The sequence below is a fragment of the Mobula birostris genome, chromosome 4 (assembly GCF_030028105.1).
Source record: "Mobula birostris isolate sMobBir1 chromosome 4, sMobBir1.hap1, whole genome shotgun sequence".
Lineage (NCBI taxonomy): Eukaryota > Metazoa > Chordata > Chondrichthyes > Myliobatiformes > Myliobatidae > Mobula > Mobula birostris.
This window is the reverse complement of record NC_092373.1, coordinates 160,011,657-160,038,647: the sequence shown is the minus strand read 5'-3', so window position 1 is coordinate 160,038,647 and position 26,991 is coordinate 160,011,657. Positions and strand designations below refer to the sequence as shown.

The 26,991-nt window shown below is 40.7% G+C and overlaps 1 protein-coding gene across 2 annotated transcripts in view; it reads right to left on the bottom strand.

The window, feature by feature from the left end:
* The window catches only part of hgsnat (heparan-alpha-glucosaminide N-acetyltransferase), a 77,692-nt gene that overhangs the window by 6,358 nt on the left and 44,343 nt on the right, over nucleotides 1-26,991 (bottom strand). The window contains exons 6-16 of one of the 2 annotated variants that reach the window (XM_072256338.1): nucleotides 21,540-21,606; nucleotides 20,989-21,095; nucleotides 20,140-20,216; nucleotides 19,220-19,250; nucleotides 18,365-18,525; nucleotides 11,967-12,082; nucleotides 10,627-10,748; nucleotides 9,101-9,227; nucleotides 6,386-6,472; nucleotides 5,203-5,280; nucleotides 5,024-5,094 (exon numbers count right to left, since the gene is read on the bottom strand). In XM_072256338.1, coding sequence (XP_072112439.1) covers nucleotides 5,024-5,094; nucleotides 5,203-5,280; nucleotides 6,386-6,472; nucleotides 9,101-9,227; nucleotides 10,627-10,748; nucleotides 11,967-12,082; nucleotides 18,365-18,525; nucleotides 19,220-19,250; nucleotides 20,140-20,216; nucleotides 20,989-21,095; nucleotides 21,540-21,606 — 1,044 coding nt within the window. Of the gene's footprint in view, nucleotides 1-5,023; nucleotides 5,095-5,202; nucleotides 5,281-6,385; nucleotides 6,473-9,100; nucleotides 9,228-10,626; nucleotides 10,749-11,966; nucleotides 12,083-18,364; nucleotides 18,526-19,219; nucleotides 19,251-20,139; nucleotides 20,217-20,988; nucleotides 21,096-21,539; nucleotides 21,607-26,991 lie in introns of those variants that run through there. The other variant, XM_072256339.1, reaches the window with a different exon arrangement.

Genomic DNA, 26,991 nt, shown 5'->3' with positions numbered 1-26,991 from the left:
TGTCTCCTCTCATCCTCCTTCTCTCCAAAGAGTAAAGCCCCAGCTCCCTTAATCTCTGATCATAATCTATACTCTCAAAACCAGGCAGCATCCTGGTAAATCTCCCCTGTACCCTTTCCAATGCTTCCACATCCTTCCTATAGTGAGGCGACCAGAACTGGACACAGTACTCCAAGTGTGGCCTAACCAGCGTTTTATAGAGCTGCATCATTACATCACGACTCTTAAACTCTAACCCTTGACTGATGAAAGCTAACACCCATAAACTTTCTTAACTACCCTATCCACCTGTGAGGCAACTTTCAGGGATCTGTGGACATGTACCCCCGAGATCCCTCTGCTCCTCCACACTACCAAGTATCCTGCCACTTACTTTGTACTCTGCCTTGGAGTTTGTCCTTCCAAAGTGTACCACCTCACACTTCTCCGCATTGAACTCCATCTGCCACTTTTCAGCCCACTTCTGCAACCTATCAATGTCTCTCTGCAATCTTTGACAATCCTCTACACTATCTACAACACCACCCACCTTTGTGTCGTCTGCAAACTTGCCAACCCAGCCATCTACCCCCACATCCAGGTCATTAATAAAGATCACGAAAAGTAGAGGTCCCAGAACAGATCCTTGTGGGACACCACTAGTCACAATCCTCCAATCCGAATGTACTCCCTCCACCGCGACCCTCTGCCTTCTGCAGGCAAACCAATTCTGAATCCACCTGGCCAAACTTCCCTAGATCCTATGCCTTCTGACTTTCTGAATAAGCCTACTGTGTGGAACCTTGTCAAATGCCTTACTAAAATCCATATAGATCACATCCACTGCACTACCCTCATCTATATGCCTGGTCACCTCCTCAAAGAACTCTTATCAGGCTTGTTAGACACGATCTGCCCTTCACAAAGCCATGATGACTGTCCCTGATCAGACCATGATTCTCTAAATGCCCATAGATCCTATCTCTAAGAATCTTTTCCAACAGCTTTCCCACCACAGACGTAAGGCTCACTGGTCTATAATTACCCAGACTCTCCCTACTACCTTTTTTGAACACGGGGACAACATTCACCTCCCTCCAATCTTCCGCTACCACTCCCGTGGACAACGAGGACATAAAGATCCTAGCCAGAGGCTCAGCAATCTCTTCCCTCGCCTCGTGGAGCAGGCTGGGGAATATTCCGTCAGGCCCCAGGGACTTATCCGTCCTAATATATTTTAACAACTCCAACACCTCCTCTCCCTTAATATCAACATGCTCCAGAACATCAACCTCACTCATATTGTCCTCACCATCATCAAGTTCCCTCTCATTGGTGAATACCGAAGAGAAGTATTCATTGAGGACCTCGCTCACTTCCACAGCCTCCAGGTGCATCTCCCCACCTTTATCTCTAATCTGTCCTACCTTCACTCCTGTCATCCTTTTGTTCTTCACATAATTGAAGAATGCATTGGGGTTTTCCTTACCCTATTCGCCAAGGCCTTCTCACGCCCCCTTCTTGCTCTTCTCAGCCCCTTCTTAAGCTCCTTTCTTGCTTCCCTATATTCCTCAATAGACCCATCTGATCCTTGCTTCCTAAACCTCATGTATGCTGCCTTCTTCCACCTGACTAGATTTTCCACCTCACTTGTCACCCATGGTTCCTTCACCCTACCATTCTTTATCTTCCTCACCGGGACAAATTTATCCCTAACATCCTGCAAGAGATCTCTAAACATTGACCACATGTCCATAGTACATTTCCCTGCAAAAACATCATCCCAATTCACACCCGCAAGTTCTAGCCTTACAGCCTCATAATTTGCTCTTCCCCAATTAAAAATTTTCCTGTCCTCTCTGATTCTATCCTTTTCCATGATAATGCTAAAGGCCAGGGAGTGGTGGTCACTGTCCCCCAGATGCTCACCCACTGAGAGATCTGTGACCTGACCTGGTTCATTACCTAGTACTAGATCTAGTATGGTATTCCCCCCAGTTGGCCTGTCCACATACTGTGACAGGAATCCATCCTGGACACACTTAACAAACTCTGCCCCATCTAAACTCTTGGAACTAATCAGGTGCCAATCAATATTAGGGAAGTTAAAGTCACCCATGATAACAACCTTATTATTTTTGCACCTTTCCAAAATCTGCCTCCCAATCTGCTCCTCTGTATCTCTGCTGCTACCAGGGGGCCTACAGAATAGCCCCAATAGAGTAACTGCTCCCTTCCTGTTCCTGACTTCCACCCATACTGACTCAAAAGAGGATCCTGCTACATTATTCACCCTTTCTGTAGCTGTAATAGTATCCCTGACCAGTAATGCCACCCCTCCTCCCCTTTTCCCCCCACCTCTATCCCTTTTAAATCACTGAAATCCAGGAATATTCAGAATCCATTCCTGCCCTGGTGCCAGCCAAGTCTCTGTGATGGCCACTACATCACAATTCCATGTATGTATCCAAGCTCTCAGTTCATCACCTTTGTTCCTGATGCTTCTTTCATTGAGGTACACACACTTTAGCCCTTCTACGTTTACACCGTTTATTCTGCTTCTCTTTCCTCAAAGCCTCTCTGTATGTTAGATCCGGCTTTACTCCATGCACTTCTTTCACTGCTCTATCACTCTGGGTCCCATCCCCCTTGCAAATTAGTTTAAACCCTCCCGAACCATGCTAGCAAACCTACTTGCAAGGATATTGCCCCCCCTGCCCCTCGAGTTCAGGTGTAACCCATCCACTCTGTACAGGTTCCACCTTCCCCAGAAGAGATCCCAATGGTCCAAAAATCTAAAACCCTGCCCCCGCACCAACTCCTCAGCCACGCATTCAACTGCCATCTCCTCCAATTCTTACAATCACTGTCATGTGATTGGCAGCAACACTGGCAGCAATCCTGAGAATGCCACCCTTGAGGTCCTGTTCTTCAGCTTTCTGCCTAGTTCCCGAAACTCACATTTCAGGACCTCATCCCTCTTCCTGCCTATGTTGTTTGTACCAACATGTATCACGACTTCTGGTTGCTTTCCCTCTTGTACCAGGATGTTGTGCACCCTGGCCAACACTAAAATGGAAAAGCGGGGATTGCAGATTGCAAAAAGCTTGTTCAAGATCAATACATCTACAACTCAGTTCAAACCAATAAAGAGTGCTGGCATTTAGAAAAATGAGGGGGAATCTATCTGAAATCTATCAACTACTGAAAGGCCTAGGTAGAGTGGATGTGGAGAGGTTTTTCCTTGTGGAGGGGAAGTTTCGAACCGAAGGGCACAGCCACAGAATACAAGGAGGTCCCTTTAAAACAGAGATGACGAGAAATTTCTTTAGCCAGAGGGTGGTGATTCTGTGTAAATCATTATCACAGGCAGCCAAGTCATTGGGTATATTTAAAGAGGAGGTTGATAGGTTCTTGATTAGGAAGGGCCTCAAAGGTTATGGGGAAAAAAGGCAAGAGAATGGGGTTGGGAGGGATAATACATCAGCCATGATTAAATGGTGGAGCAGACTTGATGGACTGAATGGTCTGATTCTGCATCTATGGCTTATGGCTTTATGGTCTGATAAAATTGTTTCTTTTTGTGACTTCCAGAGGTTAGAGTTGAGGAGGAGAGATTGGTCATTACTTATTCATGTCCCTCATAAGCCAACTACCCCTCCAGCCATGTTTAAAAGTGGTCACAACCAAATCATAATGATACAGGAATCTACAGATACTGGGATCTGGAGCAAAAAAAAAGAAACAAACTGGAGGAAGAAGTCGGGATTGAGTAGTATCCAAATGGGGAAGGAATTTTCGATGTATCAGGTCAAAACCCTGTATTAGGACTAACCAAATCATGTCCCGGATACAATTCTTTAAAGGTGTTCATCTTAAAATGTCTGTTCACATTAGAGGCAAGATTCACAAAATATGTACTTAACTCTATTATCCTACAAATCTTCAGCATCTAGGACCAAGGTCCATCCTATTGCCAGACCGGTTATCAAATTATTATCATACTACCTGCCACCTAATTATACACAAGATAAAAGACTTCCAATCTAAAAACAAATGTCCTGCAGAAATTCTATGGCTAAGGTCCCAATCCCATTTCTAAAAGCTGCTTCCTCAATCTCAGTTTCACTCTCCACTTTGAGAAGCTAAGTTTCAAACCCATATCCTTGTACCTTCCTCATTCCTGAAGTTTAAAAACTGTTACCACATCCGTCATGCATCATACAACACCCCAAAACTCAACAATCCTTCAGCAACTTCTAATACACCTCTATCTCCACCAGCATTAAAACACTCATCTCTATGCACAAAACTCCAATAGTCATATTTGTCAGCTACCTGAGTTTTACAAGGTCCAATGTGTCAAGCACTCTTGCATTGGCCAGTCTTCCTAAAACCTACCTCCTTTCCTTATTCTGAAAATTGTCAATAGTTACTGGGACCTAGATTTCAAAATCCTGACTCTTCTCATCACATTGTCTGCAATCCACCGTCTATGTTGGACCCACCGACTCTTCCTGCACTACCTATTCTAATCACCTTGCTCAAAAACACACGCTTCTTTCACACTCCATGACTGGTCAATAACCTTTCACTCTGCAAACCCCCCAATCCCAAATTTCTCCAGAACACTCAATCATAACCGACTCACTTCCCTCCATCTTCAACTGCACCTTGCAGACCTCACTTTAACTGCCATTCAGAATTGTTATTCAGCTCCCATCACCCACTTTGGTTGGACACTGGCCACAAAAAGTGAACTCAAGTGAACAACATATAGTCCTGGCATAACTGTAAATAGTGACCACAGCCTATTGCCAAAAGAACTCTGGTAACCCCAACTCTAATTGGGACAACTCAAATTCTTCTTTGGTATCCTAGCAGTGCAATCTAGATCACAGCATCACTAAACCTGCTACAGTCAGGACAAGTTAGCTATTCACTCAAAAATTGTTTCTACAAATATATCGGTCATACTGCATGGGAATAATGCCAATACTTGCAGGAGTTCTGCCATCTCATGTTGAATACAACACGTACATACCACAAGTTCTTGTTGACTGGAATGAATCCATGGTCTTTAGAGCATTTTGTAAGGATAGCTGAAATAACACCCTGCAGGCATCAAATCAGAACACTGTTAGACAAACAAGGAACATTTCAATAACCAGATGCTCTCTACTTGATCTAATGAAAAGTCTTTTATGTTCTACACATACTTACCAGCAGGATGCTCCAAAATAAAAATCTAAGCATAATCTGCTTGTTTTGACCTTTGTAAATAAGAAAAATCTTTCCAGCCTGCAGAGAAAGAAAACCATGACAAACCATACCGTATATTTTTGTGAAGTTGCACATATTGAAACAAAAGATGAGATAGGCTGCACATACTTGTCTCTGTACTCAACCACTGGGACACTAGAAAGCTACTTACTTCCACATCCCCTTATCTAAGATGTGTTGGCATTGGAGAAAGTCCAGAGGAGGTTCACAATAATTATTCCAAGAATGAAAAGATTAACTTATGAGAAGTGCTTGATGGCTTTGGGCATATACTCGCTGGAGTGTGGAAGAATGGAGGTGGGGGGGGAGAAATCTCATTGAAACCTATCAAATATTGAAAGGTTCAGATAGAGTAGATGTGAAGAGGATGTATCCTATAGTGGGCAAGTCAGGGACCGGGGGTACAGCCTCAAAATTGAGGGACGTCCATTTAGAACAGGGATGAATTTCTTTAGCCAGAGGGTAGTGAATCAGTTGAATTCATTGCCACAGATTGCCAGGTCATTAAGTATATTTAAAGTGGAGGATGAAAAGGATAATAAATCAGCCACGATGGAATGGCAGAACAGACTATGACAAATGGTCCAATTCTGTTCCAATGTCTATGGTCACACAACAAAGTGAGTGAACTTCAAAGGATTCAAAGGAACATCATAAGGTCATAAAGATAATCAAAGTCTATTTTTTCTCCCCACTCCAAGAACAAATAAGCCCAGGCCATGTAAGCATAGATGGCTATTCTTATGCTAACCTTTTTAAATAGTTTGCCACAAATGTATCTAACTTTGTGCTAAACTATCAAAAATAAATTGAGTGTTCTGATTTGAGGAAGTTTTAGATTCCCAGGTGGAAAGAGACATCAGCAGCAGCTGTCTGTCCACTAAACTTATTATTGACTAGGAGTCATAAGGAAGCTCCACCAACTGTGATGAATGAAGTGCTTCACTGCTGGAATCCAATAAAAGATTAAATATCTTCTACAGACTGGAACAATGTGTGGAAACACATTATAAGGATCGCACAAAGAGCCACATGGGTGCATCTCACATCAAGACAACTAACTGCTTCTGGACTCACTGGACAAAGAACCTCCAGAGTCAGTGTAACTGAAAAATGTTGATACCTGTAGTCCTAGAAATGTCATCACAATTGAATTGATTAGTCCCAGCAGGTTCTCTGGATCAAAAGGCACTGTTGTCTTATAAAGTCTCTTAAAAAGAAAAAAAAAACATTTGGATGTTGATTACAACCCTGATAAAAAAAAAGCCTTGAAATATTTTAAAACAGAATAAAAAGGCATCATCCACAGTCCTAACATGGAAAGGCCATGTTAGCAAAGATTTCACAGAACATGGGTCATGTTCAAATGGTTTATTTAATTGTGTTCTGGTGCTCCTCTTTCAACTCTTCCCTTTGTGGCTATTCTTACAGTAACTTTCAGGGTATACCTTTACGCACAGAGCTTGACTGAGACCAAAAACAGCATTTCAACATTGGAGTAATTATCTTCCATTAGTTTCAGTCAGAATGTAATTAGCAGAAAACAGTAACGTGAAGTAGATCTTGACCACCCTCCTACCCCCTTATTTCTCACCATTTTTTCCATCATGTACATTTTTTGCTTGTTAATTCAGCTGGAAGATCCTTCTCAACATGTGGCATTCGCTGAAGTACTATTTGGGCCCAATTTCTTGCTATATTTAGAGTTATTAAACTAGGGTCACTTATAAATTCCTCCAAACATTATTCTCCGGCCCAGCATGTATAATCAAAATAGAACACCCATTTATAGTGATACAAGGCCCACACTAATCAAGTCCAATAAAAGACACGTCAACCATCGAGATTTGTATCTGCCTCAAAAATATAGACCATTGTTGAGTCTCATTCAAACTAAAGAGTCGCTAAGGAAGCAAACTTTCTGCAAAGAGTCTAAGTAGTACTTCAGGTGATGCAAGATCTTAGAAACATAGAAAATAGGTGCAGGAGTAGGCCATTCGGCCCTTCGAGCCTGCACCGCCATTCAGTATGATCATGGCTGATCATCCAACTCAGAACCCTGTACCAGCCTTCCCTCCACACCCCCGATCCCTTTAGCCACAAGGGCCATATCTAACTCCCTCTTAAATATAGCCAATGAACTGGCCTCAACTGTTTCCTGTGGCAGAGAATTCCACAGATTCACCACTCTCTGTGTGAAGAAGTTTTTCCCAATCTCGGTCCTAAAAGGCTTCCCCTTTATCCTCAAACTGTGACCCCTCGTTCTGGACTTCCCCAACATCGGGAACAATCTTCCTGCATCTAGCCTGTCCAATCCTTTTAGGATTTTATACGTTTCAATAAGATCCCCCCTCGATCTTCTAAATTCCAACGAGTATAAGCCTAGTCGATCCAGTCTTTCATCATATGAGAGTCCTGCCATCCCAGGAATCAATCTGGTGAACCTTCTTTGTACTCCCCTCTATGGCAAGGATGTCTTTCCTCAGATTAGGGGACCAAAACTGCACACAATACTCCAGGTGTGGTCTCACCAAAGCCTTGTACAACTGCAGTAGTACCTCCCTGCTCCTGTACTCGAATCCTCTTGCTATGGTATGCCAGCATACCATTCACCTTTTTCACTGCCTGCTGTACCTGCATGCCCACTTTCAATGACTGGTGTACAATGACACCCAGGTCTCGTTGCACCTCCCCTTTTCCTAATCGGCCGCCATTCAGATAATAGTCTGTTTTCCTGTTCATGCCACCAAAGTGGATAACCTCACATTTGTCCACATTAAATTGCATTTGCCATGAATTTGCCCACTCACCTAACCTATCCATGTGCTAAAGTGTCCTTAGGACTTTACACATGGTTTTATCAAATAAAACTTAACTCTGAGCCTCATACAAGAGATACTAGGACATATGCCTAAAAGCTTGATCAAAGAGAGAGATTTTATGGAATGTTTTAAGAGAGAGGAGCATTTGGGGAAAACGTGTTAGGATTTTTGACTTTGGCAGCTGAGGCATAGCCTCTGATGGAGGAACAAATAAAACTGAGGAGAGCCTTGTAAGAAGCAGATGTATCTGAGGGCAAGATGAGACTACAGAGCTAGGAATAGGAGAGCTGAAAAAAGAATTAAATGTTTATAAAGGAATTTAAAACTGGGTCTTTAATTAACCAGACCACCATTAATTTAGGTGATAGACGAATGAGACTGGATGAGAATTGGGACACGCATAGTTTTACTTGACTTCAAGCTCGCAGAGTAAAAGGCTGGTCTGAGATGGTGGAATACACAGGTCCAGAAGCTATAAAGATATGTGTGATGCTTTTGGTATCAGATGAGCATTGTTGATTTTTTAAAAAATGTTCTTCGTGGTCAGGTGATGAAAGGCTCATAAGCATCTGAACAGCTCTCAAAAGCACGGTGTCAAGGAGATGGAAATACTGTCTTCAATCAAGCAGACATGATTTTCCTTTCACAAATCCATGCTGACTTTGTCCGATGATTTCACCGCTTTCCAAATGTGCTGTTATCATATCTTTGATAACTGACTCAGCATTTTCCCCACCACCGATGTCAGGCTAACCGGTCTATAATTCCCCGGTTTCTCTGGAGCAGATAACCATGGAACACCATCATGTTGTTAGGTATGGAGAGATCAGTACTCTCTCATATGCCATATCAAATCTTACCACTTTGCCTTAAAAATCAAATACATGATAATTATACTGTGCCATTATAGAAAATTAGACCCTCTTTCTGATTAACCACAGAAGTAAAACTGTGCTTGAATGAAAAAGTGCAATTCTTAAAATGTTACTGAATTGTAAAATCCAGCAGGTGCTTACCGCACAAGAGGGGTGTTGGTAGATATGGTTCTTTCCAAAGACCAAACGATCAATGTAGCCTGCTGCTCCTCCAGTGCAGTTTGCAAACTGTCCAAAGTCTCCAATCCCTCCAGGGCCAAGGTAACCCCTGACAAGCAACACATCCTCTTACTTAGATACAAGTTTAACAGCTCCAACAACCTGGTTATCATCTCTGCATAGAGTTTGTACATGCTTTCTCTGACCAGGTACGTTAATGGTGTACTGTAAATTATTCTCAATGTACATGGGTGGCAGGAGTATTGGAGGGAATTGATAGGCATGCAAGAGAATACGTGACTGAGAAAATAAGGGTATGGAACCAATGGGAATGCCAAGACCAAGCATAGCCTTTTTATGATATAAAATGAGGATTTGGTGGCTCATCCTAGAAAATTAGAGAGCTTCAATCTTGACTTGGAATTAAACAATCATACAAAGCCTGGAGCAAACAAAAAAATAGCAAGCTGCTAGAGAAGCTCAGAGAGATAGTTGACATTTCAACTTAAGACCCTGTATCAGGACTAAGAATGTAAAGCGGACAGCCAATCTCTTTCATTCTTACACTGTAGTCCTGATGTAGGGTCACTATCTTTTTACTAGAAAAAGACGTCAACTCTGACATCAAGAAGTTAGATTTTCTTCGGCTGAATATTAACATTTGAAAGAACTCCTGAATAAAATATCTCCAATTGAAAGAACAATCAGGAGGCAGAAAAGCAAAAGACTTTTACCTAACCTCCTGCACAATCAGGGGTGTGTTTTCTTGAATAGCCTCTTCAAATATTACAACTGAACAATCACAGAATCAAAATACTAGAGCTTCTCACATCGCTACAGTGTGGGAACACCAACACACTATTGTAGTTCAAGGGAAAACCTTCACACCACATTCTTACGGCAAATCCCAGCAACATCCCACAAAAGTGCATTAAAACAGGTTGCAGTCTATGGAGTATACAGTATATGCATTACAGAGTGAAGATGACAGAAGGGGGTCAACTGCATATGGGTTAGTTGGGAATGTAAATCATCAACAGTAATCGAGAATAACATATTATTTGGATTACTTAAATAGCGGCATGATGACTGAAAAACACCATAAGGCTGTTAGGCTTTCCCGTAATCAAGCAGGTTTAGTAACTGGATAATTATGAATAAAGGAGGCTAAATTCCTCCTTTACAACAGAGGATGTTTCTTAAATGATAGCTTGGTCTTAAGGACAAAGGATAAATCAGTGGGGACAGCTCTGTTAAATACTGTATATCAGCACTCTAGATCCCCATTCCTACTCATCAGCCCCAGATAACTTAAAAATATAGCAACACTGGAAATTTATCAGTGTACAGGAGAAATAATATTGATAGGACGGAGGACCACCTCCAGCCTTTGTGCAGCTTAGGAACCAATATCATCCTGCTTCTCACCTTGCCTATTGGTAAATTTAATCTAATGGAAAAAAAATTAGTTATTCCACTGCAGAAATCACAGAAAAACAAGTACTTACTGTGGACAACCTGGTACAGGCAACAGTAATGTTAGACACAGCCAAGCACACTCCAATAGCAAAATAAAGATCCACTGGGGCCAGTAGATCAAAACATCCCTGGCTGGAGACCACAAGTTGTCCTATGAAAATTAAAAAGCATATAAAAAAAAAAGGCTATTGCAAGAACAATTTGTGCCTTTAAGGACCAAGAATCATTAGTAGAAAACTTTAATGAGGCCAATCATCAACAACCTCAAAAGTCAAAAATCTTCCAAGTCCAAGCCACTTTCTAACACTGCATAACTTGAGGAAAACAGAAGTTAAGCAATCATAAACACTAGAGATTTTGCAGATGCTGGAAATCCAGAGAAAATGCTGAAGGAGCTCAGCAGGTCAAGTAGCATCTATGGAAAGGAATAAAGAGTCGACATTTCGAGCTAAATCACTTCCCAAAAAAAAGGGCAGTCTTTTTTTTCCCCCCTATAGAAAGAATATGTTGCAATTTCATGGTCACTTTTACTGACACCAATTCCTCATTTGTCAATTTCTTTCAAATTAGTAGTCAAATTTTCAAATTCTCATGGTAGGAACTAAACTCACATTCAAGCCTGTGAATGACTAGCCCTTTAGTCTATCTCTAAATGATTATCTCCATGCTCCTACTACTGTGACAACAGTAAAACCATTCTCCAAACAGAACTTGCAGTGAACTTGTAAAAGAGCCAGACTAACATTCTACAATTCATTATGCCATCACAACCTACTCAGTGAACTGAGTGCAACAATACAAATATAAAATACTGGAGGAACTCAGCAGTCCAGGCAGCATCTATGGAAAAAAGTACAGTCGACGTTTCAGGCTGAGACCTTATTCTTTTTCCGCAGATGCTGAATGGTCTGCTGAGTTCTTCCAGCATTTTGTGTGTGTTGCTTGGATTTCCAGCAGCTGCAGATTTTCTCTTGGCAGCAATACAAGTGGAAGGTTAATTCTTTTAGCCAGATCCCTGCTTTCCTAGCCAAACTAACTAGATAGGAACAAGAGCAGTACCACAAAAAAATGTTGTTACGAAACACCCTCCTCCAGCAATTTCACCCAATGCCCTTAAGCAGGACTTACAGGAACAGTTGCCAATTTCATGCAGAAATTTATGGCTATATATTTTTTTAATTCATAACTTGAAAATGAGATTTCTTAAAATATATGCACACAACGAATAGAATAATTTGCGAAGAGGCAATTTTCAATGTTACAAGTTTCAGTATTGGTGTTCCAGAACTGAAACCAAAAAAATAATGAAGATGAAACACTCAACCACTAAAGCAAGGTAAGGAGAAATGTATCAAAACTTTTTTTTTACCAAAGCAAGACTTTCAGGATATACTTTTCCACACAAAAGCTCCAGGACAGCAACCACACCATACGAAAGACCTAGCCTCTGAAGCACACCAGGAATCCTCAGAGTATCCCAGGAAACTACAGGGAAAAAAGCAGCAAAGAAATAGAAGAGTTCCTCAGACTGTCAATAATGAACAACTTTGCCAGTGGTATCACTCTGTTTGGAATGAGTTCTAAATATACTTACAAGCTATCCAGGACAGGGCACATCTGTTTCAAAAATGGTATCTCCATTACTACACTAGTTCTCCAATTATATTTAAATTAAATGTGCTTCTAATCAGCTACCTATCCTACTTATAGTATGTTACAAAATATTTTGGATAATGCGATTTTAAGTTGCCTTGATGAAGCACCTGTACAATATAATTTATTTCTCTTTAGGATAAACCAAGGACTGAAACTGGAAATGTTTCTGTTTACTTACGGTACAGGTCCTTCAGCCCACAATGTTATATTGAGCTTTTAACTACTCCAAGGTAATCTACCTTTCCCTTCCACCTAGCCCTCCACACTACCATCATCCATGTGCCTATCTAAAAGTCTCTTAAATGTCTATAATGCATCAGCCTCTATCACTACCCCTTAACATGGTATTCCATGCACCCACCACTCTGTATTAAAACCAACATCCAAAATCAGAATCAGGTTTATTATCACTGGCATGTGACGTGAAATTTGTTAACTTAGCAGCAGCTCAATGCAGTACATAATATAGAAGAGAAAAAATAATAAAATAAAAATAGTAAGTAAATCAATTACAGTAGACATATATTGACTAGATTAAAAACGTGCAAAAATCAGAAATACTGTATATTAAAGTGAGGTAGTGTACAAGGATTCAATGTCCATTTAAGAATTGGATGGCAGAGGGGAAGAAGCTGTTCCTGAATCGCTGAATGTGCGCCTTCAGGCTTCTGTATCTCCTACTTGATGGTAACAGTGAGAAAAGGGCATGTCCTGGGTGCTGGAGGTCCTTAATAATGGACACTGCCTTTCTGAGACACCGCTCCCTGAAGATGTCCTGGGTGCTTTGTAGGCTTGTACCCAAGATGGAGCTGACTAGATTTACAAGCCTGGGCAGCTTCTTTCAGTCCCCCCTATACTTTCCTCCAATCACCTTAAAATTATGCCCTCTCATATTATCTATTGCCACCCTGGGCAAAAGGCAGTGGCTGTCTACTGTACCTATGTCCTCTTATTATCCTGTATACTTCTATCAAGTCACCTCTCGTCATCTTTCACTCCAAAGAGAAAAGCCCTAGCTCATTCAACCTATTCTAATAAGAAATGTTCTCTAATTCTCACATTGTCCTGACAAATCTCTTCTGCACCTTCTCTAAAGCTTCTATAATCCTTCCTATAATGAGTCCACCAAAACTGAACACAACATTCCTAGTGTGTTCTAACCAGAGTTTTATAGAGCTACAACATTACCTCACAGCTCTTGATCTCCATCCCCTGAAGGCCAACAAACCATATGCCCTCTGAACCACCCTATCAACTTGCACGGCAAATCTGAGTGATCTATGGAAGTGAAACCCAACAGCCCTTGGCTCCTCCACAACGCCTAGAATCATGCCATTAACCATGTGTTTTGCCTTCAAATTTGAACTTACAAAGAGAATTACTTCATACTTCTTTGGGTTGAGAACTCCACTCTGTCACCTCAGTCCAGCTCTGTATTCTGCCAGTGTCCCTTTGTAACATGGATCACTATTCACAGAACACTACAGCAGTGGTCCCCAACCACCGAGCCGAGAGGACACCAATATGATTTGGCGATGTGAACCGATATGAGTCAGCTGCACTTTTCCTCATTCCGTCATGCCCACTGTTGAACTTGAACGCACGCGAGGTCCGCAAGAATATTGTCAATATTAAACCAGTCCACAGTGCACAAAAGGTTGGGGACCCCTGCACTACAGCACTGAAACTGCCCTTTGACCTATCTAGTCCATGCTGAACTACCTTTATGGCCAGCAAAATACAGAGGCATCTTCACAAACTCCCACAGCCTCCAATGATCCTGTGATTTCAAGCTCTGAAGCCAATGTGACAGCATCCTTCAGGAGGGTGAACCCATGAAAAGCATCAGCCTGGATCCATTACCCAGCCAAGTATCGAAGACCTGGGGTGATCAACTGGCTGGCATGTTCACTGAGATCTTTACCCTCTTGCTTTGATGGTCTGAGGTACTCGGCTGCTTCAAGCAGGCAGCAATTATACTGGGGCCCAAGAGGAACATGGTAACCGACCTCAATTACTGTTGTCCAGTAGCACTTAGATCCACTGTAATGAAATGTTTTGAGACGATGGTGAAACATTTCAACTTCTAAAGGAATGACTTGGATCTGGTCTAGTTTGCCTCATGTCACAACGGGTCAACAACAGATGCCATTCCATTGGCTCTTCACTCAACCTTGGAAAATCTGGACAGTGAAAGCGTATACATCAAGAAGCTGTTCACTGACTACAGCTCAGCATTCAATACTATCATCCCCTCAAAACTAATCAATAAGCTCCAAGACCAAGCCCTCAATATCTCCTTGTAAAATGGATCACTGATTTCCTCACTTGCGGACCCCAGTCACTTCAGATTGGCAACAACAGTTCCTCCGCAATCACCAGCAGCACAGGTGTATCACAAGGCTCTTTTCCCTCTACACTCATGACCGTGAGGCTAAGCACAACTCCAATACCATATTTAAGTCTGCGGATAACATGGCCAAATCACAGCAGATATGGTTGCATCACTGCCAGATATGGAAACAGCACTGCTCTTGAAGGGAAACATCTACAACAGGTAGTAGATACAACCATGTTCATCATGGGTAAAGCACTCCCCCACAATTGAGCACGTATACAAGGAATGGCGTCGCAAAAAACAGCATCCACAATTAAGGACGTCTACATTCAGCTCACACTCTCTTCTCACTACTGCCATCAGGAGGAAGCTACAGGAGCTTCATTACCCACACCACCAGGTTCAGAAACAGTTATCATTCCTCAACCATCAGGCTCTTGAGCCAGAGGGAATATCTTCACTCACTCCAACACTGAACTGTTCCCACAACCCATGGACTCACTTTCAAGACTTCTTCATTTCAGGTTCTTGATATTTATTACTATTATGTTTTTATTTATTTTTGTTTTGCATAGTTTATCTTCTACACATGAGGTTGTTCATCTGTCTTGAGTGCAGTTTTCATCGATTCTGTGGTGTTCCTTTGTTTCTACTGTGAATTCCAGTAAGAAATTCAGGATTGTATATGGGGACATATGTACTTCGTTAACAGATTTTCTTTGAACTTGGTCCTCAATTCCCTGTTCCCTCAAAACTATCTTATACTTCTATTGGGAAAAGAGAATCCGGTGGGCCTTTACTGGCAAATCAGACCTGTGAATACTCAGGACTCCTACACAGTAAACTCTGTAGTAAAGTGGATAAGATCATGAACTAGCAGATAGCATTCTGCGACCTACTGATCAAGCAACAATGGCTTGAATCTCAAGATGACAGTTGAGAAATTGAAGATTAAGTAGCTAAACATCTATTTTTTAAAAATGCTGATCTCAGGAAAAATCAGAAATTATAACTTCAAAACTAAAATGATACTATAAGACTAAATACAAAGTTCACAGACAGCATTAACCCATTACCTCTAAACACAAGAGCATGGATTTGCGGATCAGTAACGGAGAATCATTTCCCACTACCTTTTGACATTTCGACAAGTTATTGCCTTACAGTTCATCATATTTCTCATAAATCTGAGGAATTTTAAGGCTGCTGTAGCCAACTCAGTTATTTTTCATTTATAAACTATACAAAGATGAAGTATAGTTTTACAGAGTTTTGAGAATTATTATCCGTCTCATGTGTCAACAAACCTAGTTCAAAATAGCAATTCTAAACATTGGTGAAAGCATAAAGTATAGATTTAAAAGTCTGAAGTGAGCTTTTTTATTTTGTGTTTCCAGTGGAACAAAGGAAATTACAACAGCATGAGAGGAGAACTGGCCAAGGTTGACTGGAAAGGGACACTAGCAGGAAGGACAGCAGAGGAGGAATGGATGGAGTTTCCGTGAAAAATGAAGGAAGTGCAAGACAGATATTCCAAATAAGAAATTTTCGAACGGAGGAAGGACACTACCGTGCAGTGAAAATTAATGGTCTGAGGGTGGATAAATCTTCTGGACCTGATGGAATGCATCCTCGGGTTCTGAAGGAAGTAGCTGGAGAGATTACGGAAGCATTAACAATGATCTTTCAAGAATCGATAGGTTCTGGCATTGTACTGGATGACTAGAAAACTGCAAATGCTACTCCGCTATTTAAGAAGGGTGAGAGGCAGCAGAAAGGAAGCTATACACCTGTTAGCCTGACATCAGTGGTTGGGAAGTTGTTGGAATCGATTGATAGGGATGAGATTATGGAATACCTGGAGGCACATGACAAGATAGGCCAAAGCCAGCATGGTTTCCTGAAAAAAAAATCCTGCATGACTAACCTACTGCAATTTTTTGAGAAAATTACAAGCAGGGTAGACAAAGGAGATGTAGTAGACGTGGTGTACTTGGATTTTCAGAAGGCCTTTGACAAGGTGCCACACATGAGGCTGCTTAGCAAGAAAAGAGCCCATGGAATTACAGGGGAGTTACTAGCATGGGTGGAGCATTGGCCGATCGGCAGAAAACAGAGTGGGAATAAATGAATCCTATTCTGGCTGGCTGCGGTTACCAGTGGAGTTCCACAGGGGTTGGTGTTGGGTCCACTGCTTTTTACAATATATGTCAATGATTTGGACTATGGGATGAATGGATTTGTGGATAAATTTGCCGATGATACCAAGGTTGGTGGATGTGCAGGTAGTGTTGAGGAAACAGAGAGCCTGCAGAGGGACTTAGATAGTTTAGGGGAATGGGCAAAGAAGTGGCAAATGAAATACAATGTTGGAAAGTGCATGTTGTTGCACTTTGGTGGGGAGAGAATTCAAAATGCAGAGATGCAAAGGGACTTGGGAGTCCTTGTGCAGGATACCCTAAAGGTTAACCTCCAGGTTGAGTCGGTGCTGAAGAAGGCGAATGCAATGTTGGCATTCATTTCTAGAGGTACAGAATATAAGAGCAGGGATGTGATGTTGAGGGTCTACAAGGCACTCGTGAGACCACACTTGGAGTATTGTGTGCACTTTTGGGCCCCTTATTTTAGAAAGGATGTACTGACATCAGAGAAGATTCATGAGAATGATTCCAAGAATGAAAGGGTTACTGTATGAGGAACGTCTGGCAGCTCTTGGACTGTATTGTCTGGAGTTCAGGAGAATGACGAGGGGGGGGATCTCAGAAACATTCCGAATGTTAGAAGGCTGAACAAATTAGATATGGCAAAGTTATTTCCTATGGTAGGGGAGCCTAGGACAAGAGGGCACGACTTCGGGATTGAAGAACGTACATTTAGAAGAGAGATACAGAGAAATTACTTTAGTCAGAGGGTGGTAACTCTGTGGAATTTGTTGCCACGAGCAGCTGTGGAGGCCAAGTCACTGGGTGCATTTAAGGCAGAGATAGAGAGGCTCTTGATTAGCCAGGGCATCAAAGGGTATGGGGAGAAGGCAGAGGAGTGGGATGACTGGAAGAATTGGATCAGCCCATGATTGAATGGCGGAGTAGACTCGATGGGCCGAATGACCTGCTTCTGCTCCTATATCTTATGGTCACACATGCATTGACATTGCATTTGCAAATTTTAATATCCTTTCTGCTTTCAATTCAAAGGATGTAGTCATCTGGATTCAAAGAAGAGATTGAGGAATCCATGGTGAAAAGGTGAGAAGTCAGCAAATGCAGCACATGAGCTCTGCTGGATTGTTGTAAAGATCAAAACAATCCACTAATATTTTTCAGTGAAGTAAACTTACCACTTCAACACTACTCAATCTACAAATGATTTCACTTACATATCGTGCCCTCATGGAAGCCAGAGATGGGCAATGAATGTGCAGCATTCCCTGCATCAGCATTCAGTTCAAGTCTTTCTCAGAAAACCATGATTTCTCCTCATACATTTGAACTTAGATACAAGTCCTCTTTAAAAAGAATATACACTAATCCATTGCATGTGTGTACTTTACACCAAACAGTTCAGTGTCAACAGGAAAAATCACCCATTACTGCCTTTCCTTTTCACGTTTACCTATTTCAATTGCTCACATACACATATCCATAATTGATTAATGCACATATTTACTATTCATAAATTGAGGTTTCAAAAACCACGACCCTGAAGGATTATTTTCACTAATTCTAAAAGAAAATCAAACAAAATTTTAAGTAAATCTCTAAATCAGCACTTACGTGGTCCCTTGCAATAATTTGGGTTAATGATAAAGATGCCAAGCAAAACAAGTGCAGCAGTTCTCCAAGCAACTTTAGTCAACAGCTTCCACCTGGAGCGGTTAACCTGTAATGCGGAGTTCAAGGCCAGGGCAACGGAGGTTCCCATGATAAACACAAACCTAGGGCAAACGGACAGCAGGCACAATAATATGTCGAAGAATCAACAATTTATTACTTTCCATATACAGTACATACACATTACACCCCATTCTTCTTAAAGTTGCTTAATTCATATCACCTAATAGCTTAAAACACAAAATGCCTTCTGTGCTGTTAAAATGCATAATGTGTACAACAGTTAGTGCTGGAAATATGAATTTTTTTTTAAAATCACATTTCTGAAAATACCATTCCCATATCTGATGAACATCTTTCCATAGATGCTGTGGAACCTACTGTATTCATAACATTTGCGTAATTTATCTTTGAGAAATTTCAAAATTACTTCAAAGTTTACAGCAATTATATGCAATATAAATACATCAATCGATAAAAGTCTCCCATATGCACTTTTTATGATTTTACCAAGCTATTTAGTAACTTTTTCAAAAAGTAATACAGGAAAAGCACGATACCTAGGCAGCAGTGTTCTTAGGGAAATTTCATGATTCACATCAGTCTTTACAGGTGTACAGATTAATGTTTTAGCAAAAAGGCAACACCCCTGAACCCAGAATGGAATTAAGCTTTCTGACATAGATGCAACATGCTACCAACAGAATTAACACCAGTCTGACTTGTAACTGCAAGATAATTATTAATCCAAGACATCATACTCTTGCCTAAAGCAGAAATAATTTTAAAAACTCTTACCAAGGAAAAACTAAATCTGCTACTGTTAGTCCTATCAGAAAAGAATTCAGAAAATATTAGCATTACATATGGAATTACAATATTATAGATTGATAACGAAATCAAACATAAACTAAGTGAAAACTATTTGCCTATGTTGCACTTTGAAGAGTTGACATGGAACCAGTGAAAGGGCACAACCACTAACTGAAGGAGTAATTGTCAACAGGCTGCAGTTATAAAATGCCTTTAACACAGGGTGGCTGGGTGGAGATGCTTCTCTACCAAAGGACGTACAAGGTGCTCCTTCCCTCCACTTGCCTGCAGGTCACCCTTGGGCAAGGTGTAGCACCTGCTTAGCGCCTCCCCCCCCCCCCCCCCCCCCCAAATCAGGGCTACGTGAAGCCATGAGAGCAGGTGGTGCACATCACAAATCCTGGTTATGTGACCACTGATACCAGGCAGACAACCTCTGAAAAGGATTGAAAATGGCCGGGTCATCAGTCTTATAAAGACACTGCCCAGAAGGGGGCAATAGCAAACCACTTCTGTAGAAAAATTTGCCAAGAACAGTCATGGGCAATCATAGTCTTTCCATGTCATTGCATGGCACATAACAAACAAACATCTCAAGATGTTATCTTTAAAGACACTGTGCAAGGAACAAAACCACAAAGGAACATGATCAAAAACCTGACCAAACATGTAGGTTTAAAGGAGACTCACAAGAACAACAGAGCGGTTAAAAGGCAGGCTTGGTTAAGGAGGGGTTTCCAGAATGATTACCAATAGTATCAATAAATCTAATAATTGAGACAGGAACATGGTAGGTTTTAAACAGTATAACAAAACAAGCCTTCAAAGAGCAATTTATTCACAGTATGAACCTGTCCCAGATTAGTGATTAGTCACATGAACACACAGAAAAGTGCCTGACCCACCATTCCAACTTTCATGTTTGAAGAACCAGTATCTCCCACCTCCATAGTTAACAAAGATCATGATCACCAAAGCCAACCTAGAAGAACATACAGTAAAATGGTTACATTCTAACCAACAACCCCATTCAAAACAGTTCTGCCCCATACCTCGAATCTGGTGAAAAACAGGGTCACAGAAACAAGACATAAAACATGGCTCATAAAAGTCACTTCTAATCATTCTATATCTTTATTTACAACAGATTAGAGATCAGTTTCATAGGGATTCAAATACATTCATAATTCTCTGAGGAACAGAAACACAAAGTGTTACTGTGACCAGGCTGATTCACCCACCACATCAAGCTCTCAGTTGCAATTTAAAAAAAAAAAATTATTTTTTAAACACTCAAATTGATTGATCCCTGTTTCGTTGGATCTGTAGGGTCAGGGAACCAAGAAAAAATTTAGTCATCATTTATGAATAGCAGGAAAGCAGAAGGAGCCCCACGGCCTGCTCTTGAGGTTATATGTTCAGAGTATAATGACATCAAGCCAAAGGGAAGAGACCAGCTGGAATTGTCAGATCAGTAAGACTTTAAGCGGCTCAGAGAGGGCAGGGGAACAGGGAACCAAAACTAACCATTCAAATAGTGGACAAAAGTTAAAAAGTAATAGCAACAGAGCAACTGTAGCAGTATGCTCTGCAACAGATCAGGCACTAAATATCAAGATTATATAAACCTGTGACAGGAAGCTTCCCTACAAACAGCATGGGGCAGAGAAAAGAACAACTTGTACAGGTTTACTCAAATGTACTTTAGGAATATTTACAATGTGAACTTTAAAATATTCAAAAAATGTAGTTACCCTCGCAAAGTGTCTAGTGAACGAAGCCGTTGGGAGCCTGCACTACGTCCAGGGACCAGGTTATTTTGATCAGTGCTGTCGCCCACACGGATTGGTGTTCCCAGCTCCTATGAAACAAAGCATACATATATATACTTGATATTAAACCTGCTCTAAATATAATTGTAAGGAGGAAGAGAAAGCATGGAATTTCCATAAATAGATGCTATTTTTCATCAAGAACACTTCCCTGCCTGTTCATAATATAAAGAACTATTCATAACCAAAAAGGTTCATCAGTAAGACGTGTAGTAGTAAACCAAGTTCTCACACAGCAGCAGATGCCTGCAGCCCTCCAGCAACCGGCAAATTCATACCAATGTCTCCCAAATGCTCACTCGTACATATAGGCTAAACATTAGTGAAGCTTTCTTAAGCTATGGAGGACCTGCACTGGCTTTGCATGCTAATAAACAATACCCTTCAATTTTAACTATTTTAACACTATCTACACAAACACCCATGTTCTTCCTACCTTTATGAAATCTGAGATAAAATTGCTCATTACTTACAGAATTGATTAATCGTTCCATCTCCACTCGACTTGATAGACGAAACAACCTTTTAAAAAGAGCTAGCCTGGTGGAGAAATACACCGAAATTCAGCATTTCCCCACTTCTTTATTCTGCATTTACATTAACATTTAAAGTACTTTGACGTGTACGAGGATAAGAAAAGTTTAAGGGATATGAGCCAAATGCATACAAATGAACTAGTTTAGATGGGAATCTTGATCGGCTTGGACCAGTTGAGCGGCAGGGCCCATATTGATGCTGTGTGACTCTGTGACTCAAATGAAACAGCACAGGATAGAACTTCCATCTACGGCAATGTGTAGTCACAGTGCCTTGGAGTTTCCATGTGTTACTGTTTTACAACATTGAATCACAGTGGATGTAATTTGGCTTTTTTTGACACGGATCAACAGAAAAATACTGTGTCAAAGTGAAAACAGATCTCTACAAAGTATTAATTACCAATATAAAAAACAAAACAATTCATTGCACAAGTATTCACCCCCTTTAATATAACATGTGACGAGAATACACATAGATTAAGATGTTAACTGTCCTGTGCTGGCACTAGTGGGATCAGCAGTTGGTCTGCCACCTGTCTTCAGGAGAAAGAGAGATAAGGAAAACAATGGAGCAGCATTTGGAGATGTTAATGAAGGATGGGAGAGTTTAACGGAAGGAGAGCTGTCAAGATCGGCTCCCTCTTTGAACCCTGAACTGTTTGAAGTGATGGACAGGCGATACCCCAGCAGGGGGATAAAAAGGGACAGGTTCGCTAAGGCAACACACACACGACACCCCGAGGTAACGAGACCCTGGAAGCGGTGCATCTCCCACAAGTCGGTGGGAAGTTTTGGAAGGCTGGACGCAGGACCAAGCCATAGACGCACAGGGTGGAACGGCATGATCGGCGGGAACCTGGTGTGTGTGTCCGCCCTTGCCTGGGTGTCAGGTTCACCGCAGGGAAACGATCGTATCTGGAAACGGAGGGGTCACGGTTGGTGACCTCAGAAGACATCACAAAGGGCTCGCCCGAAAGCTGACTGCGAAGAATATCAAAGGTCTGTGTGGAAGCCGCTTGAATATTCATTCGTTTTGCTCTCTCTCTCCTCCCCCCCACTGTCCATCTCCCACGGCAGTGATTACTGCGAACTGAACTGAACTTTGCGTCACTTTGAAACTGGTCATTTACCCCTAGACGACGATAGAGCTTGATTGATCCTGTTATCCTAATTCTGTGTACGTGTGTTTATCATTGCTGAACTGTTGCATTTATTATCCTTTTGATTAGAGTACTGTGTTGCTTGTTCCTTTAATAAAACTTTCTTAGTTCTAGTAATCCAGACTCCAAATGAGTGATCCATTTCTGCTGGTTTGGCAACCCAGTTACGGGGTACGTAACAAACACGACAAATTATTACTGGTGCAGCCAACTGATTTTAGAAGTTACATAACTAGTTAAGTGAAGATCTGTTTTGGGAGAGCTGTGTGCAGAAAAAGTGTTTCAATTTATTGTAGTAAAAATACACCTGTATCTGGAAGGTCCAACTGCTAGTGGGTCAGTATCCTTGCAAAAACTACACCATGAAGACAAAAGAACACTCCAAGCATTGTCACAAAAAGGTTATTGAAAAGCACAAGTCGGAAATGGATACAAATGAACTTCCAAGTTAACAAACATCCCTTGGAGTACAGTTAAGTTAATCATCAAGAAATGGAAAGAATATGGCACAGTTATAAATCTGCCTGGAGCAGGCCATCCTCAAAAAAATGAGTGACCATGCAAGACAGCAACTAGTGAGGGAGGCCACCAAGAGACCCATGACAACTGTGGAGGAGTTACAAGCTTCAGTGGCTGAGATGGGAGAGACTGCGCATACAACAACTGTTGCTTCACCAATCACAGCTTTACAGGAGAGTGGCAAAGAGAAAGCTACCATTGAAAAATAATCACTTGAAATCTCGACTAAAGTTTGCCAGGAGGCATGTGGGAGACTCTAAAGTCAGCTGGAAGGTTCTACGGTCTGATGAAAACAAAATTCAGCTTTTTGGCCATCAGTCTAAATGCTATGTTTGGCGTAAGCCAAACACCACACATCATCAAAAACACACCATCCCTATCATGAAGCATGGTGGTGGCTGCATCATGCTGTGGGATTGCTTCACTTGCAGCCAGCCCTGGAAGGCTTTTGAAAGGTAGAGAGCAAAATGAATGTAGCAAAATACAGGGAAATCCTGGAGGAAAATCTGATGCAGTCTGCAAGAGAACTGTAACTTGAGAGAAGATCTGTTTTCCAACAAGACAATGACCCCAAGCATAAAGTCAAAGCTTAAAAACAACAATGTTAAGGTCCTGGAGTGCCCAAGTCAGAGTCCAGACCTCAGTCCAATTGAGAATTTGTGGCTGGACTTGAAAAGGACTGTTCACCCACGATCCCTATGCAATCTGACACAGCTTGAGCAGTTTTGTAAAGAAAAAAGAATGGGGGAAAATTGCAGTCTCCAGATGTGAAAAAAACCCATGAAAACTTGGAAATTTATCTTTTACTGTTTTGAATCACAGTGGATTTAATTTGGTTTTTGTAACAGAAAAAGACTTGTGTCAAAGTGAAAACAAATTGGTCTAAATTTTTAAAGACAAAATAATTGATTGCATGATTACTCACACCCTTCAAGTCAGTATTTAGTAGATGCATCTTCACCAGCAATTATAGGCTTGAGTGTGTGTGGATAGGCCTCTATCAGTTTTGCACATCATCTTTACAAAACTGGTGGCCTCCTCCACTAGTCCCCTTCTTGCACGGACAGTTTTTGAGGATGGTCTACTCTAGGCAGTTTTACAGCTGTGCCATATTCTTTCCTGATTGGATTAACTGTACTCCAAGGGATATTCAGTGACTTGAAAGCTGGCTTGTATGGACTTTCGGTTAAGATGGCGATAGCTTAAGTCACTAAAACTATTGTTCCACTCCATTTCATATACCTGTTCTCTTTTATTTTACTTTTTACTCTTCCTCCCGCTACTGAATCTGCTGGCTGCACAATGAGTGTACCTAAAACTACTAAATCGGCAAAAAAAGATATTCCATCGGGAGCCACCTTGATTGAAATTGCGTCACTGTTAGAACAAACCCGACAGGATATGTTTTCCCAATTTGGTTCGTTGGAATTGAAACTGGATAAACTTAACTCTACACTGGAGAATCACGCTCAACGTTTCTCACATGTTGAAGTTACAGAGAAGTTAGATCGTTGTTGTAAAGAGCTGGAAAAAGTTTGCTCTACCCTAAAAGAGCACAGTAGCAAGTAGCAAGTTAACCCTTAAAGTTATGGATCTTGAAAGCAGGAGTAAACACAAAAACCTTCGAATTCTCGGTTTGCTGGAGGCTGTCGAAAATGGATCTTCTATTGAACTTTTCTCAAACTTTCTATGTGAGATTTTTGGAAGTGAATTACTTTCCAGTCCTCCAGAGATCAATTGAGCGCATCGTATCTTTACATCTCGCCCACTGGACAGCCAGAGACCACGTCCAGTGATAATTCGCCTCCATCGTTATCAAATCAAGGATTTACAAATTAAAGAAGCTCACCAACGTAAAAAGCTTCAATATAAAGGTCAAGCTATCCGTTTAGTAGAGAACTATGCACCTCAAGTTATGAGTCAACTTGCTGAATACAGAGTAGTAATGAAAGTTTTTTTTACAATCGTGGACTTCATCCTTCTCTTGCCTATCCAGCCCGGCTCCAAATCAAGCTCGAGAACAGCGATTTTAAACGTTTCAATTCAGTTGCAGAGGCGCAGACCTTTATTGATAGCCTATCTGCTACTTCGAGTTCCTTTTTTTTTAGATAACAGTTATTTCCTTTATTATTTTTTCTAATATTCTAATCTTTATCTTTTTTTATTATTCATTTAATTCAATATATTTCGATATGATGGATTTCTATTTTTCAGTACGGACATTTCTACTTTTCTTAAATAGAGCTGATTGTGAAATTATGTAATTAGACACCTTTTAAAGGTCTTTGGAGATTTCATTTCAAAATGGAGTCGGTGTTGCATTAAAAAATTGTTATCAATTCATGAAGTGATGTCTTTGAATGGTTTCCTGTTTTTCCCCCAGACTTCAGTCTCCATTTTCTACAAATCTAGATTTTTTAAAAATTTTAAATGAAGCTGATGTCACATTTAGTTAATTAGTGGCTTAAATATGTTGCATCGTCCTATTGAAGTGTTTTTTTTCCATTTTCTCAATATCAGTTTCTATCTTTCATAATTTTAGTTCTTTAAAAGTTAATGAATTTTTTTTTCTCTCCGGTTAGATTATTTTAACTTTAAATAGCAGTTGATGCTGTACCTTTAAATTGTTTCAGGTTTGGATCAAAAATCCTTTCAAATGGATTGGCGTTTTTTTCCCGATGTTTCAAGATGCTATTTGTGTTTTTCTTATTTTTTATGATTCGGATGGATTACTTACTTGGACATTAAAGCTTTTTTTCCTGTATAATTGGGTTTACAAATTATCTTTTTTTTGTTTATCAATTCTAGCGGGAAAGTTGGGGTAAAGTTCTTTTTAGATTATTATCATATTTTAAGATTTATAAACTTTGAATGTATTGTTTTTTCTTATTAAGATTAATTTTAGTTTGTAATTCTTAAAGCTTTTTGGTGTCGTTTTCATTACTCTATTAACTGTTGGAATGGAGATCTGTTGGAATGGAGATAACTAAGATGTTACCTAACTGGAAGTTCAGCAGGGGGTTAGTTTTTCTAGGGGAGAGCTTGCTGCTTTATATTTTCAGCTTTCTTGCTGTAGGTTTAGAGAGTGTGGGTGGGAACTCCAATACTAATATTATATACGGAATTTTGGCATATTTGCATTATACAGGACGTAATTTTGCCCTGTTTTTTTTTCTTCTATACCTTTGCCCCAGAGTTGACATATAAATTTCAGATATGGTTTAATGCCTGCTACCTTTTTTTTTTCTTATGTTCAATGGTTAGTCCGTTGAACTTTGTAAACTGGAATGTTAGGGGTTTGAATCATCCAGTTAAAAGGGGGAGGGTGTTCGCACATCTTAAACAGCTTACAGCAGAGGTAGTTTTTTTTGGTTAAAAACAAGAAACACATATTCGTTACTCAGATAATTCTCGTCTTATGGTACGATGGTCAGGACAACATTTTCATTCAAGTTTTCAAGCCAAGGTGAGGGGCATTTCAATTCTTATAAACAAAAATGTTCCTTTTGAGCTTCATAATAAGATATCTGATCCAATGGTCATTTTATTATTGTTTCGGGGAAACTTTATAATATATGGGTAGTTTTAGCCAACCTTTATGCTCCTAACTCGGATGATGTAGGGGTTTTTGACCTTTTTGACCTTTTTTTTTCCTGCATTGCCAGAACTAAGCTCATACTCTCTTATACTGAGTGGTGACTTCAACT